Raw genomic sequence first — 19,558 nt, 5'->3', positions numbered from 1 at the left:
TCTCTGTAGTCATCTCCCAGGAGGTGATGACCTGCTGGCACCACCGTGTCCAGTTCACCATCCCGTGACCCCTTCACCATGTCAGTGCTAACGTTTGATCGCTGATCAAACCATGTTGGGGAGCTAAAACACCAGAAACTCCCACCTCCCTCCCCCACAAAAAAAAAAACCCCAAACATACCTCCCCCCAGAAAAAACCAACCAAAACAAGTGAAGAGTTTCTACTGGTTCAGCTGCCTGAGGATCAGAGAGATATAAATTTAATAAAGACAGAGGTGGGAACAGTCACCGGTGGAAGGGAAATCTTTTGGCAGCAACTAGAACCTCAAATCATGCTCCTGGAACCAAAGCTAAGTCAACCCTGAAAAAGAAAATCCATTGGAATTTGGCCTTCATTTGTTCTGAAGTTCATGTAGTCTAGTTTCCAAACATAATATAGAGCTTAAGCATAATTTGAAAACAAATCATTGTAATTTAAGATGTTTATATTTATGGGATAGGTAGAAAACTTTAATTTCTTTGGTCTAACTGTAGGAGCATAGTGAGCAATCAATCACAAACAGTGCCAGAAGATTCAGATTTTTAACCAAGGTCCAAATAGTATCTTTAAAAACAGAGTAATAAATACTTAATGCAATAATTCTGGAAAACATGCACACTTTCTTTTGGCTCAGTGCAACATTGCAAGAGCAATTCATCAATGTTTTCCAAAAGCCACGTCATTAGAAAAATATTAGTACACAAAAACCATAAAAACCATATAATAACCATTTGCTTTAAGTACCATTGACAACACAGAAGGAAGAGACAGATGGATTCAGGGACTGGCATCATGACAAGAAGAAATAATGTTCCTTATGAAAGTCTGAGATCAAATGGACAAAATACTTTAAAACAAAAAGCAAAAGAAATCACAAGTCGTCAAATCTGAGAGTTAACGGGTAAAGTCAAAAGCTTGCACACATCTGAAATTTGTATTAGATCATCACATTGCTTGAAAGTTATTGGATTTATCCCTAGAATACCAGCTCAAACTTCCTCTAGGACCTCCTGAGCAACTGCATATCTCAAAATTACTCTATGCTGTATACATAAACTCTTTCCTTGGTGAAATATGCAGTTTCCTTTCTATTATATTTTCTATTATACGCTTCTGTGATATTTTCTCAAGATAGCTCTCAAGGCCTGTTATGGCCAGAACCTTGTAATCAGCCTACTGCCAGAAGACAGCAAGTTACACGCTCCTGTCCCCACCCCAGTGAATGATCTAAGCTCAAAGATGCATTTAAGTTCCAGGGTCATTAGGTTTTATAGTAAAGTCACATGAAGTGTAATGAATTCATGACAACGCAGCGTGCAGTGGTAGGTATTATTTCTCTATGTATCAGTTAATATTACGTAAGATGGTGGTTCATTTGCAAAAAGCACACATGAAGAGAAGTGAAAAAGAAGCAGCTGCTGGAGGTCCACAATGAATTTCAAATAATGCGTTTTTGTATGAAAAAATACAGCTCCCATTGTGATAGAAAGCTCCCTTCACCTGCAGAACCATGACAGCCATGATTTAACAGCACTGCAATAACACGTCGACGGATAATGAGGCCCCACAGTCCCCTCTGGGGCTTTGATCTTCTCTGCAGCCTGTGCCTTTTACATCCACAGACCCCTCTTCTCCCATCCCGCCACTGATTTTGTCCACAACATTTGAAGATTTACTTTAAAAATGAAAGTTTTGAAGTGACACCCGGCAAAGCAACACAGCAAATGGGATAACGTTTTGTGTCACAAAGCTACACTTAAATAATCTCTGCTTTAAAGTCCTACTGTCACACAAGAGTATGCCCATTCCTTAATTCAAGTTTGTTTTGCAGAAGATAATTGCATTTTAGATTGAACTGTACTTCAGAGTCTGCTGTGGCTTTTATTTCAAGTTACTGTAATGGCACACAAAGGTCAGTTCATGTACATGCACGATTTAACAGAAGTTAAACTGTTATGCATAACTAACAATCAGTGTGTTAGAAACTTGTCAGAATTAATTAAGCTCACCTCTTTATCCATACTTTCTAAATCCTCCTTACATAGGGTGTACAGGGGCATCGTCTCGGACATACTTGGCTGCCGTTTCCGCTTAGATGGACCAGGCTGCTCATCATTTTCACCGGCTGGTAGCTCCTCTTCTTCAAACATCTGCTGCTGATGTGGTTGAACAACTCTGAAAAATTTCAGGGGTCCCATGTAAGAAACATGTACTCAATTTACAACTTGTCTAGAAATAAAATCCTATGAACAATTTATGACTGCTGGATATCTATGACTTTGCTGAATAGGGTTCTGGGTTCATCAACAGAAGAAAGATTAAGTCTCCCAATGATTGCCTTTATTTTCAGTTTGATGGCTTAAATTCTTATTCTACCTTTGACAAAGTACTCGCTCTGCTGCCTTCCCATTGCTCTTGTAAGGAACCATCAAACCTTTCTTGAGGCCCAGAGTTTCAGTAGCTGCAGGTGCATTGCCTTTAGAACACCTTTAAGGTTTGTACTCAATTAGAAGTTGTCCGTCACTTGACACATTTATCATTCAGGAAACAGTCCTTACATTCTAATTTATTTTCCTGATCTATGTTATGCTTGTGTTCTTGAGTCTCGAAGTATATTTCTCCATTTCTCAACCTTACAAGACAAGAGGTTTGCAAGTAGAAAGCTCGTTTCTGGAGCCTCAGTCTTCAGATGTTTCCCAGATGTTAAGCCTGGATGAGATGCAAAACAGACCCTATTTCTTTTTGGCTAGTGTATTCAAATATGGTAGTGTTTTCTCTTAGTCTGTATTTTATTACCTCGTTAGTTACTGTATTTAACCAGAACATGCAGATACAAAGAGGAATGTCAAAATGGTTGTGAAAATGGATAAAATAATCATAACTTCATGGGAATTGCTTTATAATAGTAATAAAAAGATAGACTACATCTAGAACAGTATCAGGAGGCTTCTACTTTTCTTAGGTAACTTTTTTGTGAATATCACTTAACTATTAGAGACTTGGAGAAGCTAAAACTGCTACACAACACAGTTTAACTATGAATACTGGGCTGTTACACTAACGTCCTGGTTAGAGCAGCTCAGCACCAACCAGAATCCCATTCAAAGATCTCAGGTCAGAAAGCTCATGGATCACAAATTATTTATGTTAGCCACAATATTGTGTGTGTGGGGGGGAATAATTACCACAAGTATAAAAGTGGCTGCATTTGAAAGCACAAGCTGTTTCAAAGTTGTAACTGCCAGGTGAGACACCATCAAGCTGTTTCAGAGGGCGGTGCTGATAAAAAAAAGGGTAGTGTGGTCTCTGGTGAGAAGAGTTTCAGCACAGGATGGCTGCTTCTCATCCAGCCTGGATTTTCAAGAAGCAGCTTTATATCACCAGCCCCATCCAAAAAAAAAAGCCATTATTAAATTCTGTAAATCCAGTCACGTGTAAGGTTCTACACAATCATTTCTCCTCTCAAGAACTTTCTACAGCAGTACTTCGATCCCAGAACGTATGAAGTCTGAAAGCCACACGAAGCTGCAAATTGGGCTCATTTTGAGGGCTTATAATGTATAGATGCAGGAGATGTAAATTCATTTTTTGAATTAAGGGTGGTGGGGGAAGAGAGCCAAGCCATGGTGCCGTGCTGGGAAGCCCAGCAACCTGCTGCAAAAGAGAGCTCAGCATCAGCTCAGCACCAGAGCAGGAACGTTCCCCTTCACAGTTCATCATTTCTGTACACTGGAATTTCCTACAAAGCCAGAACAACAATTCAGATGTTGTGGAAATGAACTAACCAAACTCTTTTCTGTTAGATTTTCATCACAGTTTAAGAGTTTTTTGTGGGGTTTTTTTTTCCTCTCTACTGAATGTTTTCTATTTTACAAGACCACACAGTTTTCTTTTGCTATTAAACTGCTCTAAGACAATGATTTTCATAGGTGTAAGAGGAAAGAAATACAGCATTCTGCAATATTTTCCAAAAGAATCTTTAAAATAACATTTTCACACCTTTTTAGTAGGTACCCTAGCCAAGAGAAGGGCGATCTCATTTATATTCTTAGTAAAACAGAGAATGACAAACCAAAAGGTATAAGCACCTTATACAACTGTATTACATAACAATATGTTTAACATATTAAACATGACAAGCTCCACCATGCCAAGAATTATACACAACTTACATGTAGGTAGCCAAGCAGTTTTTCTTAGATCAGATATAAATCTAGTAAGTGTTTTTAAGAACACATTATCATACTGATGACAGCAAGAACTCCTCCTTGTGCAGTTTCTTTATCATTGTATTCTTATTTATATTCTTTGTTTGAACACTTTAGAGAACATCACCCCCACCTCAACGAGTGGCAGAGGCAGGAATTATTTTGCATCGTTATTTAATAAAGACTGTATTGATGGTTTAATTCTGGAGATGCTGCATCCAAGATAAGTCATAGCTATGAGCTTCTTTACCACGAAGCAGTAATATGCAGAAATACTACAAGTCTCAGGTTAATTGTGAAGACTCCACCACTGCTAAAAAATAAAAATAAAATAATCCCCCCTCAAGAATAAAATGTGACATCAGCCGTAACCACATTATTATACACAAATATTAACTGTAAAATAACTGTACTAATAGCTTTTATAGGCTGTCAGATTTCCCCCCCCCAGTATCTTCCAACTGCTACTAGATTAGAAACACTGGGACTTCCCAAAACATTCAAAAAAAGCAATATAAAACAAAGACTTCTTTAAGGTTTATAAGAAACATTTTTATTTTATCAAAGGCATTTTTCAGGCTTTACATTTTCAGTTGCTTGTTACGTTGATTAAAATTTAAAGACATACAAATGCAGGAATTGACATTTGTTTCTAGTCAGATGAGATTCATGAGTACTCTTTTAAAAAATAACACCATATTCAACCCTGCACAGGTTGGCTGGTGCTTGCCACTCTTACACGCACGAGGATGTGCATGTGCACCAGAACTCACCACACGCAGGGCGAGTTCAACAGCTGTGGAAGTAACAAGCTTCTTAGCACTTTCGTTGATACAGCATAAGGGCAAAAGCTAAAGTAGCATTATCATCATGAAAATGTTAGAAATATTAAAATTCCATTCATGATTTCATTTTGGTACCTAGTATTTTGCTGTCATAACAAGACCGATAGGAAAAATTGTAACAATGAGCATGTAAATTAAGACACAAAAATTTTATAAGTCAAATTAATTTATATAAATCTTAAAGAATTGCTTCAGTCACCAACATTTGCTTGGTGCCTTTTCAAAGCAAACATTTAGTGCATCTTAGCATTATTTAACACCAGAGTGCCACCTTTGCCTTCTCCCATGTCAATTATATCCATATTTTAAGCCTAGCTTCATCTCTTAGCGTATTATTAGCATTCACTAGGATTCAACTTGCAATAATATTTTTACTTTATTCTAGTCCAAGATGCCATTAGCATTTGCATGATTTTGGACAACGCCACATTACACATCTCATGATCTGTTACAACTTTAGTGTTTACTGTGATGTCTGTAGAATACCGTCTCCATATGAAAATGCAAATTGAGATAGGCACGGAGTGTCAAAGCTCTGACACACAGGTTATTTTTAAGGAGGAATCCTTCCTGTTCTCAGAGAAGAGCTCCTGCCAGCAGCCACCGAGCAGCACAGCATTGCCTTCCATCCCCTTCCCTTCTAGTACAGCTGCAAACCCTTTGTCACCCTTCTGCTCAAGTGGCAACGACCATGGCAAGAAGCAGGTGTTCAAGTTTCTTGAGCTGAGCATGATGGCAAGATCTATGTCTGTCGCACTAAACGTCGACCAAATTAATTGAACCATCTGTAACTCACTGGTGAGTTTCACTGCAAAGTGCGTGTAGATGTTTAAACTAATCATATCCTAATTTAAATTACGTTTCAAGTTGAAGAAATTAAAAATGTTTAACCTAAAGTAAAAAAAGCGAGTGCTGAAACAATTCTTATGAAATTGCACTGGGATAACCTCTTGCAGGGCTGGTTACTGCAAAGGGCTTCAAGTTATCTTCTAAGCACAACAAGGTCTATTCTTACAGCAAGTACCATCCCTATGCCACGTGTGGTTACCATCTTCAAGGGTTTCCTCTCTCACCAGAGCAGTTTTGTTGCCCGCTGTCTGAAATTCGGAATCAGGTGAAGTTTTTAGAAACTAACAAAGATTATTGGAGGCTTTGACTACAACCACCCACAACAGGAGCTTTATCTAACTCTGCTTAAATTCAGTGGCTTAGTTACAAATATTCTCAAAATCTTTCTGTAGGAATGAACACAGGAGCATGTGAAGTTTGTCAGGACAAAAAAAAAAAATATATTGCCCTCTACCGAGAAATTGCCGCACCAAGGTCATTTTCTCTGAAGTTAAACATCAATTTTTCAACTGGATGTGGAGCTTTTTTTAAAAAGCTTTCATTGATGCATGCATTAAGACAAAGCAAGGTGACGACACAGTACTTCTGCCTCAGCTCTTGCTCAGTCAAAACACAGCCAAGTTGCTCCTATTTGGCTTTTTGTTACTTCTTTATGCTTTGCTTGCACTGTACTTCCTATCCATTTAAAATACTTTATGTGGTATTTGATCATGGCACTGCTTTCCTCCTAGACTTTACCAAGACACTCATCTAAATTGAAGGTAGCAGAACTGCTCTGAGGAGTACAGATATGTCCCAATTAAGAGATCAGTGTTTACAGGTCACTAATTTTACCACTAAAACCAAAGCAACAGGAACTGACGATGAAAATATTGACTATTTCCCAGCATACATCTTATGCTAATCTCTTTCCTTACAGCCGCTTGGGATGAAGCTGTAGATTGTGTACTTTGATTTCCTTCCTTAGGTTGAAGTGTCTCAACCCTGAGCATTGACCATCAGAAGAATGCTTAAGTGAAACAAAACAAGGCAGTAGAAAAGAGATACAGTCTCGCTCCATCCCCAAAACCTGTCTGGGGCTCTGAGAAACTCAACTAGGAGGACAGCTAAAGCCTATTTCCTTCTTTGTCCATAAGATGTTAAAGTGAAGAAGCACCTCTACATTAAAAAAAATAGGCTTAGGAGCAGACACAGCTCTTCATTAGGTTGTTGACAAAGGCAGAACAAACATCAATATGCATCAATATCAACATAAACCATCATACTGAAGCATCATGACAATTATACACAAGTACAACCATCCTAGCTCTATTTCTAGACAAATTCCTTTCCACAATAACTGGCAAACAAAACCAAAAGCCTTTCAACTCCTCTCTGGATACATGTTGTGTCTTGATTATTTAACATTCTTCCTGTTCATTTAAAATGTGATAGTAAAATACGGACGTTAAAGATACAGTTTAAAAGGAACTGAAAACAAAATGACTTCACAAACAAGAGAGACTCAAAAAAACCTGTGTTGACAGAAACAAGGAAGCTGAAATAAGAAAAAGCCGATAAAAAGATGACAACTGAAAAAAGCATAGGTTGAAATAATTTAGCAACAGGAAGAGAGAGTGGAAATATAACAAACTACACTAATATATAAAACTCTTAAGTGATGCACTGCAAAAGTGGCAGGGGAGAGAGCAGAAAGGTAGAGAACTGTGTACTTTCAGTTGTGCTTTGTATTTTTGTAGTTGTTTGGAAAACTGAATTGCTTTATAACAAATGCAATACTCTGATCATATTTGTACAAAGGAATTTTGATCTCATTTTACAAAAAGAAAACCTTTGCCTTCAACTGGTTCTTTCTTTACTACTGGAGTCAACGAGCCTTGCTAAACTTGTTAGCGTTCCAGATAGTCAGATCTTTTACGTAGATACTTAGGGATGGATTTTAGATATTTTATGCATCCTTAAGAGACAAGTGTTGCTGTTGTAGCTTAACCAAATCCACACATTTTGACAAAATCCAGATGCCAGCCTTTGTACTTCAAAAAGCAGGCCGCCTCCCCCTCCTGCTGCTTTAGTGTCTTGATTTAGTGACCTAAGGATTATAACTAGCCCGCAGTCATATAGCCTTATTTAAAAACACTCAGTTAGATACACCCCTCTTCCACTACTTCTGATATTCTTCAAAACAAAACACAAAGCTAACGTCCCATCTGAAGGAATCAGGTGAAGAGGAAAATTTTATAAACAAAACACAAATGCTATCAGATAAATTATAGACAAAAAACCCCAATCCAGTGTTCTAACACTCATTAAATACATTAGGCTACCTCATTTCAGACAGGAGTTATTTAACATCCTTTAAAGTACACAAACTACATGCTGCATTTATTTGTTTTGAGGCTTCTAGTCGCATTTTAGGTGAGGCATAAAAAGCACCTGGAATTCTAGCATCCTGATTCCACTTCAGCTGAGTAGTCACTTTCACTCATTTCCTTGGCTTCTCAGAAAGCAAACAAAGTAACCCAAACAAAGATGACAATCCAATCAAACGTGAAGATAATAAGAGTTAAATTTACTACAGCATCTGAAAAGATAGCTGAAGTGACTCTTAGCTATGCTTTAGGTACCTGAAGGAGGAGTGTTCGCCGTGGACTGGTAAGGTGATGGGAGGAGCTGGAGACTGGATGTACATGGACTGGCCAGAGGTCTGAGCACCTTTCCTGATCAGCTTTCCAGTGTTAGGATCGTAAAGACGGACTTCAGGACCGGGTTGAGACTTTGGATGGATGGGTGTCGGGTGGAAGAGAGCTGTCTGAAACGTGCTGTGCGTATCAGGGAACGTGGCAGGGCTATTCTCTCTGTTGGATGAAGTTCAGAAAAAGTTGCTTTAGAGATTTGAATGAGCTATGTAAGTAGAATGCAAAAAAATGAGCATTCATTTTTTTATAAAGAAGAAAGTGGGGGGAAAAAATAATAATAGTTTGGAAGACTTCAGAAGAAACATTTCTTCTCCCCAACCACTATTAGTCTCACAGAGAAAAATGCAAAGACACAGATAATGTCATATTTACATTATTTAAAAAAAATAATAAGCCTGCTTTAAAATTGTTTTAACATATAAAATTACTGAAATTGCTTCCAGGTAGTAACAACTGAAAACTAGAGTAATGTCATAATTTGCACATATGCAACAAAGAGAAAAGCATGCTATTGTGTCAGATCTTGGTATTCGCTCTCCAAATTGGCTCTGAAAAAAAATAAACACGATGTTTATTTGCAAATCATCCAAACTCATCTATTAAAATACTAAGCTGCCTATGATCATCCCACTGCATTTTAAAACATAATTTTAGAATTGTTAGCAGAAATGTTCAGAGATCAGTATGCAGGAATCACCATTACGGCACAGTATCCAATTATGATAAAGTACCACAGAAAAAAAAAAAAGGAAGTAAACTGAAAAACTTTAAAACAAACAAACAAAAAAGTCAAGTAAACCAGCATGCCATGCACCATGAAACTGAAGCTATAGAAAAAACAATGAAACTACATTCAAACAAATATTAGAAGTGCCACAAACCCGGAGTTTTTACCATATGCTTTCATGGATGTTTCTGAAGTAGTCTTGCAGCATCAATACTTAGAGTCAACTGATTTCAAGTTTACTTTGTTTTGCTATTCTTAAGCTTATTTTATATGCAAATATTTTCTCAGAGTTCATTCTTCACCTAGTTCCTAAGTGTTCTGGACCAATAATCATTATTTCAAGCAGTTTCATTATGGAGAAAAGCCTTTTCCGAAGTTGCACATGTTGGGTGAATAACTAAAAGTTTTTGCATTAAGATAGACGTCTTACTGACTGAACTTTGTGAGGGATGTAGTGAAGGGAAATAAGAAGTTAAGGTATATTTTATTTGGAACACAGAAGTAGGAAAAATTATCAACAATTTTTGATAAAATGGAAGAGTATATTAAGACAGGTAGAAAGACGAACATTCATCTTGACATCAAAAAATGATGCTTACAAGTCACTGTCCAAGATCAGTACTGAGAACTTGGCTGTGTCAGGCCTCTAAGACAAGTTAAACATCCCATACAAATATTCCAAAGTTTGATTAAAAAAAATAATAATCTCATAGCACTTTTAAAAAACAAAGTATTCTAACTCAAGCCATAAGGAGGCTACAGCCCTTTCCTAAGTTTTGTAGATCCTGGGTGTCTACCTAGTCTCCTTTTTGATACGTGATCTCACTTCCAGATGTTTCTACTTTTGGTGTCTTCAGAGTGTATGAGGACTTACACATGCACATTCTGCCCTCCTTTGAGGGCTATTGTCTTCTAAGCAGAAAGCAAACCTTGAGCTTATTCAGTCAATCACACCAGTAGCAGTTTAGTACAGAAAACCTAACACGCTGTGCCCCTTCTTGTTTAAACACAGAAGGGAAGGTCCTCCCTTAGGCTTGTTAGACACTATTAATGTGAGTCTATCCAAATGGACAAGTCAAGAAGCAAAATCTGGCTCTACAGTATCTTGTCATGAGTTATTTTAACCATGCCACCTTCCTGAAGGGCACTGTTCTTAATAGCCCTCTGACTTCCTCTGTGTTAATAAAGTTTTTGGTTGTCCCCTTCTATTTGCTGTCCAATGCCTCTTAGATTTTCCTGGTATTTTCTGGTATTCTCTTCCTCCTCACCACCAAGTCTCAGAAAAAAATGCCATACTTTACCAATTTTTCATGTTGTGGGAGTGTGTGCTTTTTTTCTTTTTCTTTTCATTTGGCAGCATGAATGATCCTGTACCTTCCCTGATGGCATTCCCTGAATCAGTTTGTGGATGAACTGCAAAGGTCTACTGTTCCAGCTGAAGACGGCTAACAGTGACAACTGCTTAAGAAACTACTGGTACCACAGGTTTCTCCTGATTCTACTAGTTGCTGAACTGCCTCTCAATCCCTCAACAGTCTTCAGTTTAAGCAGCATAGAAATGGACAAAAATGGAGGGTTCTTTCATAAAAATCTGTAAGCACTGCACAGCATTCTGAAATTTGCAGGAAACCGATTTTATGGCTGCATTACCAAATTAGCATCATTGTGTGAACAATCTGTTTTCATGTCCCCTACTCCCACCTACCTGTGTGTTTTGATGTAGTCATCCTTCAAGGGAAAGAGCTGTTCCTCAACCTTGTCCCAGCGCTCCAGGCAGCTCCACAGCCAGTCAGGGTTTACAACATGAAGGTCCTTGCAGTCCTGAGCTTGCCGTACTTTTTCCGTGCCTATTACGAAGTTAAACATAACATTACTGTTTTCCCAGAAACACAGAAAACAGTTTTAAGTACGCACTGGTTTAAGAAGAAGATTTTGTGATCAGTCTTACAGGGAAAAAAAAAGAAACACCCCTCCCCAATCCAACCAAACAATCACAGCTGATAGAAGTGAGATAAAATAAGATGTGATAACTTCCTGAAGCACTCGCACCGTTGAAGTAGTCTGCTAAAATTAATCCATACAGAAAACCTCTACATCTCCACATAAACTGAACAATAAAAATATACTTTTGTATTTCATCTGCTTTATTTCTATTTTTCAGAGTCCAAGCAGCAGCAACTCTTCAATGCTGGTAAAGCCTAACACTAACTTATCATGCTAATTTGTCCCTGTACACGCAGTATCTACTTTTTTAACAGCCAGTCACCCCTTCAACCTCCATTTACCAGGAGCAGAGGAAAAGCAGAAAAATGGATTATTTCATGCCAAAGAGGAACAACGAATGTGAAGTTAAACATGGCAGGCTAGCACAAAGCCCCCATGAAACCATCAACAATGCAGGGTGCAAGTGATCTCAATTTCCACCCTCTACAGAAGCCAGAACAAGACAGAACCTCAGTCAAGTTGCAATAAATCTTTGCCAAGAAGCACCAAAACCACTAAGCAAAGAGAAGCAGTTTAAACAAAGGTTAAAATTAACCATGAAAATGTCATCTGTTCTCAGAAACAGCTGACTGTCTAAATGCCTCAAGATTGTATTTCTTCTATTTGATTGGAAAAAAATTAATATTACCAACTGTGGTATTTGTTTTCAAGAGATCTATGGAGGGTCTGAACACTTGGAAACAACACAAAATTATATAATCTGCCATTAAATATATATGCAACAGAGAAAAATCCCAAGGATTCTGACCTGATATATCTGTGCTTGACACATGTGGTATTTTTACAGTGCACAAATACTGGTGTAGCTAGAATGTGGTAAAGGAACTCTCATCAGTCTGACGTTCTGCCTCATAGCTGAAAGCCATCACTTTTCCCTTTTATTATAACCCTATAATTTATCACATTTCATCTTATTTACACATTGTTTAAAATGCTTACCAAACTCAGTCATTTTGCCAGTAAACATCTTTGCAGCAAGACGGAATAATACACTCAATATTGCACTACTTTTTTTTTTTTTTGGTGTGTTTAGAAAAGCAAAATAAAAGTAGATCATCAAGAACTAAAGGCAGGGATTTCAATTAACAACTCAGCCCTCTCCTCTAGCTTAAGAGCTCTCAGAACTGAAGGTGAAGAATATATCACCCTGAACACTGCCCACTCCTGTTGAAGCCCGTCAGCTTTGCACAGAGACCCTGGGATTTCTTCCTGCAGATACTTATATAAAACCACAATACTCTAGTCTAGTTTAACTAAAAAAAAAAAATATCTAGAGTAAATAAGGTAAGTTTTTAAAAGTTAGTATTTATAAGCCTTGTCTATTTCACACATGTGCCTTCAAGAATGAAGCCTCCAGAAAAAAAAAATAAAATCAAATTTCAGAAAAATTCTGACAAGGAAGCAAGAACAGCAAATTAATTCAATGGTTTCAACATAGTTCCCTGGAGTTTTATCTGCACGGCTGTCATTTAACAACATGACTTTACTTGTTTCAATTAAGATGAAAGTCTTGAAGTACTCCTACTTCTCCACATCATTTGAAGATGAAAGCAAACAGTTAAGAGCAACTACCTAAAGGACGATGTACAACCTGAACTAGAATCTTCTGGGGCAGACAGATCAGCTGAAATGCTCTTGAGGATTGACCTAACTAGCTAAGCAGTTTATTTTCTAGACTTCCGTAAATTCAAAAAGACTAAACAAACAGTTAGGGCAGGAGATCATTGTCCTTTACTGAACTGCTGAAAGCCTCTGTTTCCCTGCTTTTGTTCCTCCAAACCCAACAGAATACAGGAATAGGGCTACCTTTTCCTCTACCTTTAGATGCAAATACTTTATTTCTTGGATTTAGATTAAGAAAAAGATGTTCTGTACACAAATATATTTATTCTACCTTCAGCAGTAAATGCAAGCAATTCCACAGTTCAGGATTTAAGAGCCATGCAGTAAATGTAAAGCTTTTCTCCATGTTACTATCTTTGCAATAAAAAAGCGTTCATTTAAGAACACAACACAAACACAAGTATTTAAAGATAAAGCCCTTCCCAAACCACAAGTGATTTAGAAGTGCCGTATTTTGAATTTTGCCATGATATAAAAATAAAACCACCATCCAACAAACACCCCATGAACACAACTTTAGAACTCCAACTGTGTTAATCCCAGCACACCTTTGCCGTCAAGAGGCTTTAACCAACTAAAAAGCAAAACTCTTTTAAGAAGGGAGGTCAGGACACTCAGATCATTCATCCCCCTGATACAAGAAATCTGTTTTCCAATTAATCATCAGGGACAAAAGTAATCGGTGACCCAGAGCACTTTCAGACAACACTCGTTGGAAATGAGCCAGTTTACAGTGCCAGAAGGCGCTTCCACAGGAAGGGCTGTTATTATTATTTCTATAACTTCAGTGGGAATTGTGGAAATAGCTGCAGTTAGATACAAGTATAAAGCTGTATTTAATTTATATACAGGGTACATCTCAGAGGAAAGAAAGCAGAGGTTCTGAAGGACAATCAGGTCAGAGATCTGGGGGAAAAAAAGGATTAAAAAAGTAAAAGAGTTGGCTTGGAAAATACTTTTTTTTATGGGTAATAAAGGAGAAAAGCAATGACAACATAATAGAACAAAGAGCTAAGACGACAGCTGCCATAAGGAGGATGCTGAAATTGGGTTCATAAGCATAGGAGTTTTAGGGGGAAAAAAAAAGGCAACAAAAGAAAAATGTCCAGTGGAAGTTCAGGTACTTGTGCTGAATTCAGGTACAGATGCTGAATCAAATACCAGACATAAGACCAGTGATGCTGTCCTGTGCTTAACTCTGCAGCTGACTGAATACTAGTAAGCATACAGAACAGTTAACTAGAGTTGCTGCAGCTATTGGATAGACAGACTGTGCTTATAATACCCTGAAGAAAAGCTTGCCTGATACCCTAAGTACATCCATTGCCCCAACTAAAGTTATTGCTGCTCTTTTTGGACCTCCTCAGGGGCAACCTGAACAAAACCATAAAACTGCACCTTCAACTCATGTTAAATCTGTGAAGTTATATGAGAAGATGGCTTCCTCCAACTATTTTTAAAACTGATGCTTCTGCATTGATGACTTGTCAGGTGCTTCATCTTGCTGCCCGTTCCACACGCAAACACAGTCTGCATTCACGCATATCTGATCATTTCACGCCGGAGATACGCTGAGGAGCTCAGTAAACTCTTCTTCTAGCCAACAGGATTGCAACAGAAGCCATAAACATGAAAGCCAAAATGGCCCTACTTTGTATGAAACTTATGGTTCTGAAACAATATCTCCAAAAGGTATAACCACTGATATAAAATTAAAGTTGGCAACATAACCCCACCCCAGTTGATGCCACCTGGAGTATTGTGTCCAGCTTTAGAGTCGTCGACACAGGAAGGACATGAACCTTTTGGAACAGGTCCATGAAGACATACTTTGTATGAAACTTATGGTTCTGAAACAGTATCTCCAAAAGGTATAACCATTGTTATAAAATTAAAGTTGGGAACATAACCCCACCCCAGCTGACCCCACCTGGAGTACTGTGTCCGGCGTTAGAGTCCTAAAAAAAGGAAGGACATGGACCTTTTGGAACAGGGCCATGAAGACAATCAGAGGGATGGAGAACCTCTGCTATGAGGACAGGCTGAGAGAGTTGGGGCTGTTCAGCCTGGAGAAGAGAAGGCTCCAGGGAGACCTTCCAGTACGTAAAGGGAACCTACAGGAGAGATGGGGACTCTGTTCAGCCTGGAGACGAGAAGGCTCCGGGAAGACCTTCCAGTACGTAAAGAGAGATGGGGACTGACCCTTTATCAGGGAGGGTAGTGATAGGACAAGGGGTAATGGTTTTAAATTGGAAGAGGGGAGATTTAGATTAGATACCAGAAAGAAATTCTTTCCTCTGAGGCTGGTGAGACACTGGAACAGGTTGCCCAGAGATGATGTGGACGTCCCATCCCTGGAAGTGCTCAAGACCTGGCTGGATGGGGCTCTGAGCAACCTGGTCTGGTGGGAGGTGTCTCTGCCCAGGGCAGAGGGTTTGGAACTTGATGACCTTTATGGTCCTTTCCAACTCAAACCACTCTATAAAGACCAGTGTGTAACCAAACCCATCTCCTGATGGTGGAAAACCTTTACCTTTCTCACCTCCACAACACCAAGGCCTTCTGCTTCCTCCTCCTCTCCAAAGCACAGCTGCCTGTTGCACGCTCCAGCAGACTGAGAATCGCACGAGGTAACGCACTGTGCCACCTCAGGGGCTGCCTTCTGTTTCTAGCTGACTTCTTCACAAATCAAGATTTCACATGTATAATGGTTTTAGAGCAAGATTTGGTAGAACACATTTAACTGGGCAGGAGAAATAGTACTGCAATACTTAATATCGCCTTCTCCTCTCCCTTTCCCCAGCGTAACTCCCTCTTTTGGAAGTGTGCTTATTAAGGAGAAACAGCAGAAAGGACTTTAATCCTTCCAAGCAACAGCATTTCTGATACAGTTCAAAACCTCTGAATCATCCAGCTGGGCTAAAAATCACTTAAGAGAAAAACTGTTTTTCTGGACTGCTTTTTTTGCATTATTCTCCTCTAATCACCTTTCCCTACTTCAAATTCTAGTCTAAAAGTGTTCCAAAAAGGTAAAAAGGCACACAAGCCTTTTTACGTGAAGCAGCCAGGGTCCAAATTCATCACATCTACCCTCTGACAGATACAGCCTGAAGCACATAATATTGGGAAAAGGTTATTTGCAAACCTGGGGAGTCATTAATTCTGCTTTTGAACTTGCAAAGAAAGGTTGAAAAAAACAACAAACCAAACAAAAAAAAAACCCCAACAAAAAAGCATCCTGTTAATCTTGACAACTCATTACTAAAAAAAGTGACTAAAAATCAATAATGCAAGACTAAACTTCTACAGCTGTTCTCCAGGACATAACTATTTTGTCTTATCCACAATATGAAGCACACTAGGCATTAAAGCAACATAGATAAATGAGACCTAAGGTGTAAATTTATAAAGACTAAGAAGAAATATTACACTGCATATTTGGCTACATTCACGTTACCAACTAGTGCAGCCCAAGAGGGAAATCTTCAGGGCAAAGGGGTGCTGGAGGAGCAATGCTCACCCCAACATGAATTTCAGGGACTTTGGCTTTGGATTGACTCTGTTCCAGTCCTGTGGGTCATATGCCCTGGAGTCTTTAGTTGAGTGCACCCTCCAATTCCATCTCCCTCCATGAGGAGAGGCTCAAGGCCACGGTCGAGGCTGTGCCAGAGTGAACCCAATGGATGCAGGTGGAGCAACCACCAGAGTCGCTCTCAAAACACTCTCCTGATTCCAACACACCAAAGTCAACAGATCCTTGTGGCAGCTTCTAACCGGGTTGCCAGGCGTCGCTTGGAAAATCTCATCACTAAAAGTTTATTTCTCTTCAGACCATTTTCACATATAAATCCTGATTTATGATCAAATCCTGGAGCTCTTCAACCACATTAACCTAAGACAAGTCATACAGACCTCAGTGCTCAGCCCTAGAAGAATTAAATGACCATGAAATAGTGATAGATGTGCTGTTTGGAGGCTACACCTAGAGTTCAGCTTTATCACTGCCCTGTGCTTTGCCAGGAAAAGCAACAGGCTTACCTGGTCCGTGATCAAGTTTAGAGAAGGGCTCAACGGGATATTTTTTGTAAAAACGTGGTCTTTGAAAATACTGTTCACTGAAAAAAAAGTTTAAAGAAAATATCTGTGGACACATCATAGCCATGCCTGTGAAGACCTCCCACCAAGTCACAGGACAGGCTAACAAGACTATCAACTGGCAGCTTTCTCTTCTCTAAGTATCTCAGAGAGAGAGAGACCAGAAGCATGTATTTTTTTAAGGTAGACGAGGATGAATAAAAAGGAGCCACAGCTCATCGAATACTTGGTATTTTAAGCAATCTGATATTTAATGATATTAAGCAAAACTTGATGTAGGCTAACCACCAAAAGTAAGGAAATTATTCCCATATAGCTTTCGAAGTATAGGAAAAGACACAGGATTAAACATATTTTGAAAAATAAAAAAAAAAAAAAGAAGAAACATTCAGGGCCTAAACTGACATATTTCCACTCCTACCCCACTAGACTAATTTTTAAGTGACCTGAACAGCTTTTATCTTCTCCACCAGCAAAAACTCAATACAAAAATCAACTACAGTATCTTTTATTTGTTCAGGAAAGAGCATAACAAGATTTATAAAATAGTGTGGTAACTGCTTCGCCAAGTGTGTACACAGCTGTAACAACCCATCACCCAGTGCAGTTTACTGTTGCTTAAAGCAAACAGCAGATATTTCAAAAACTAAAATAAGATTTATACAGCCCATAGGCAAGTGGAAAGGACTCTAAGGTAGCCTTTTCTCAGTCATTCAGATTTATGAAAGCTGATTAGATGATACAGATCCTTGTATTTTCCTCTCTATATAATGAAAAAAATCCCAATTTTTCTCCAAGAAAAAGGATTTATCTTCATAATCCAGACTATCTGAATCACAGAATGTCTGCAGAGAAACAGACAAGTATAAGCAAAGAATAAAAGAAATTTAAATTATTTACTGCAATAGGCTGGCAAGAATGCTGTAAATATAATCTAAAGCAGCATTCACTAGCTGTTCATCCCATACACCCAGCTATGATGTGGTCATTTTGCAAAGGGGAAATCCATCCCTCCAAGATCTAGGGGGTACTCAGTTTCACACCAACTGTGTTCAAAACTCAAAAGCTAACAGTATTTATCCCCACTGCTTCTCCAGACTAAGTATTAAAACAACATTGTCTGGTCTCAGGCCATTGATTTCTGAACAAAAGTCAAGAAGGGACATTTTTTTGTTTCCCCCTTTCACCAGGAATTCCACATTATGCAGCGCTTCAGATATTTGCCACAGGAGCCAGAGATGTAGCATTTGTAAGGCTTACCTGCAGTAACAGAGATTTGTAGAACTTGCTTTCTAACCACACAAGAATCAGTATGAAAATCACGCTGACAGCTGAATTATCATGAATTCAGCTGTGACAGGACACAATTTATATCCTTAACATCATTGATTAAACGTCAGTTTCCCTCACGAAATTAGGATGATGCAGCATAACTACTCCCGTCTAACTGGCAGGGAGAAAAATATAGTTGAAAAAAAAGATCACAACAAAATCCTCAAGCAATCCATGAGAATCTTTCCCAAAAGGGTTCATCACTGCCTCCTCAACAGGAAGACATTATTCCTGGTCAGCTGTATAAAGAAATAGAACAAGATATTTCTAAGTCATAGTCGCTTCAAGAAAAATTCACTCATCTATATTACAGCCAGTGAAAATATACTCCATTCTTTTATAATACAAGCTGATGAAACAAAGATGCTTCTGATGGACTGAAAGCTCACAGGAACATGAAAAAAATATTCCAATAGGCAGCAGATGTGTATTTCTTGGCTTACGACATCTAAGGATGTCCTAAAGCTACCTAGAACTTTTAGATGATTTAAACTATGCAGTTTTACTTTTGGATTTCATGGTTTTCATTATCAGATATTTGGATTGCAACTTCAAAAGGCCAACAACGAGGTAACTGAGGACCAAGGCGCATACAAAATCTTGTACTAGAAGCTAAATACATAACAAAAGTCAGGCTAAACTCTCTTATATTCATGACAAAGATGTACAGGTTATACAGAGAGCAGTGACAGGGTATTATCAGATTCCAGTCTTTTAGGATAATCCATTTGAATTCCATACAAAGCGAAACTGAACCATCAGAGGTGAAATATGACAAACCAAGAAAGCAAGCGTTGCTGAAACTTTATAGCAAGACCACTATAAACTTTTCTCTGACACAAACTTTGAAGTTTCTATTCAACAACCTTAATAGTCAAAGACTCAGTATCACCAACCAAGGAGTCATGACATATTACACCAGAGGTTATTTAACAGGTCCTCCTATTAACACTTAAAAGCCATGCTTGATCCAAAAAAGCAGCAAAAAAGCCTTTAAAAAAAGGGCTTCCAAGTTGTGCTAGGAAGAATCTTCCCTTTAACTTCAATTCTAATGTCAGTTAGGTTAAGACTGCAGGTTATACAAAAACCAGCTGAAGGCATGAATGAACTGTCACAGGAAAAAAACTGATGGGAAACTC

At 38.5% G+C, this 19,558-nt stretch overlaps 1 protein-coding gene across 1 annotated transcript in view; it reads right to left on the bottom strand.

The window, feature by feature from the left end:
• CTDP1 (CTD phosphatase subunit 1) overlaps window positions 1-19,558 on the bottom strand; it is a 118,712-nt gene that overhangs the window by 66,439 nt on the left and 32,715 nt on the right. The window contains exons 9-11 of the mRNA XM_014941047.1: window positions 11,071-11,212; window positions 8,567-8,797; window positions 2,050-2,215 (exon numbers count right to left, since the gene is read on the bottom strand). Of these exons, the coding sequence (XP_014796533.1) occupies window positions 2,050-2,215; window positions 8,567-8,797; window positions 11,071-11,212 (539 nt within the window). The remainder of the gene's footprint in view (window positions 1-2,049; window positions 2,216-8,566; window positions 8,798-11,070; window positions 11,213-19,558) is intronic.

Source organism: Calidris pugnax, unplaced genomic scaffold (genome assembly GCF_001431845.1).
Source record: "Calidris pugnax isolate Ruff unplaced genomic scaffold, ASM143184v1 scaffold8, whole genome shotgun sequence".
Classification (NCBI taxonomy): domain Eukaryota; kingdom Metazoa; phylum Chordata; class Aves; order Charadriiformes; family Scolopacidae; genus Calidris; species Calidris pugnax.
Note: the sequence above shows the minus strand (reverse complement) of the source record. Positions and strands in the feature narration are given on the sequence as shown.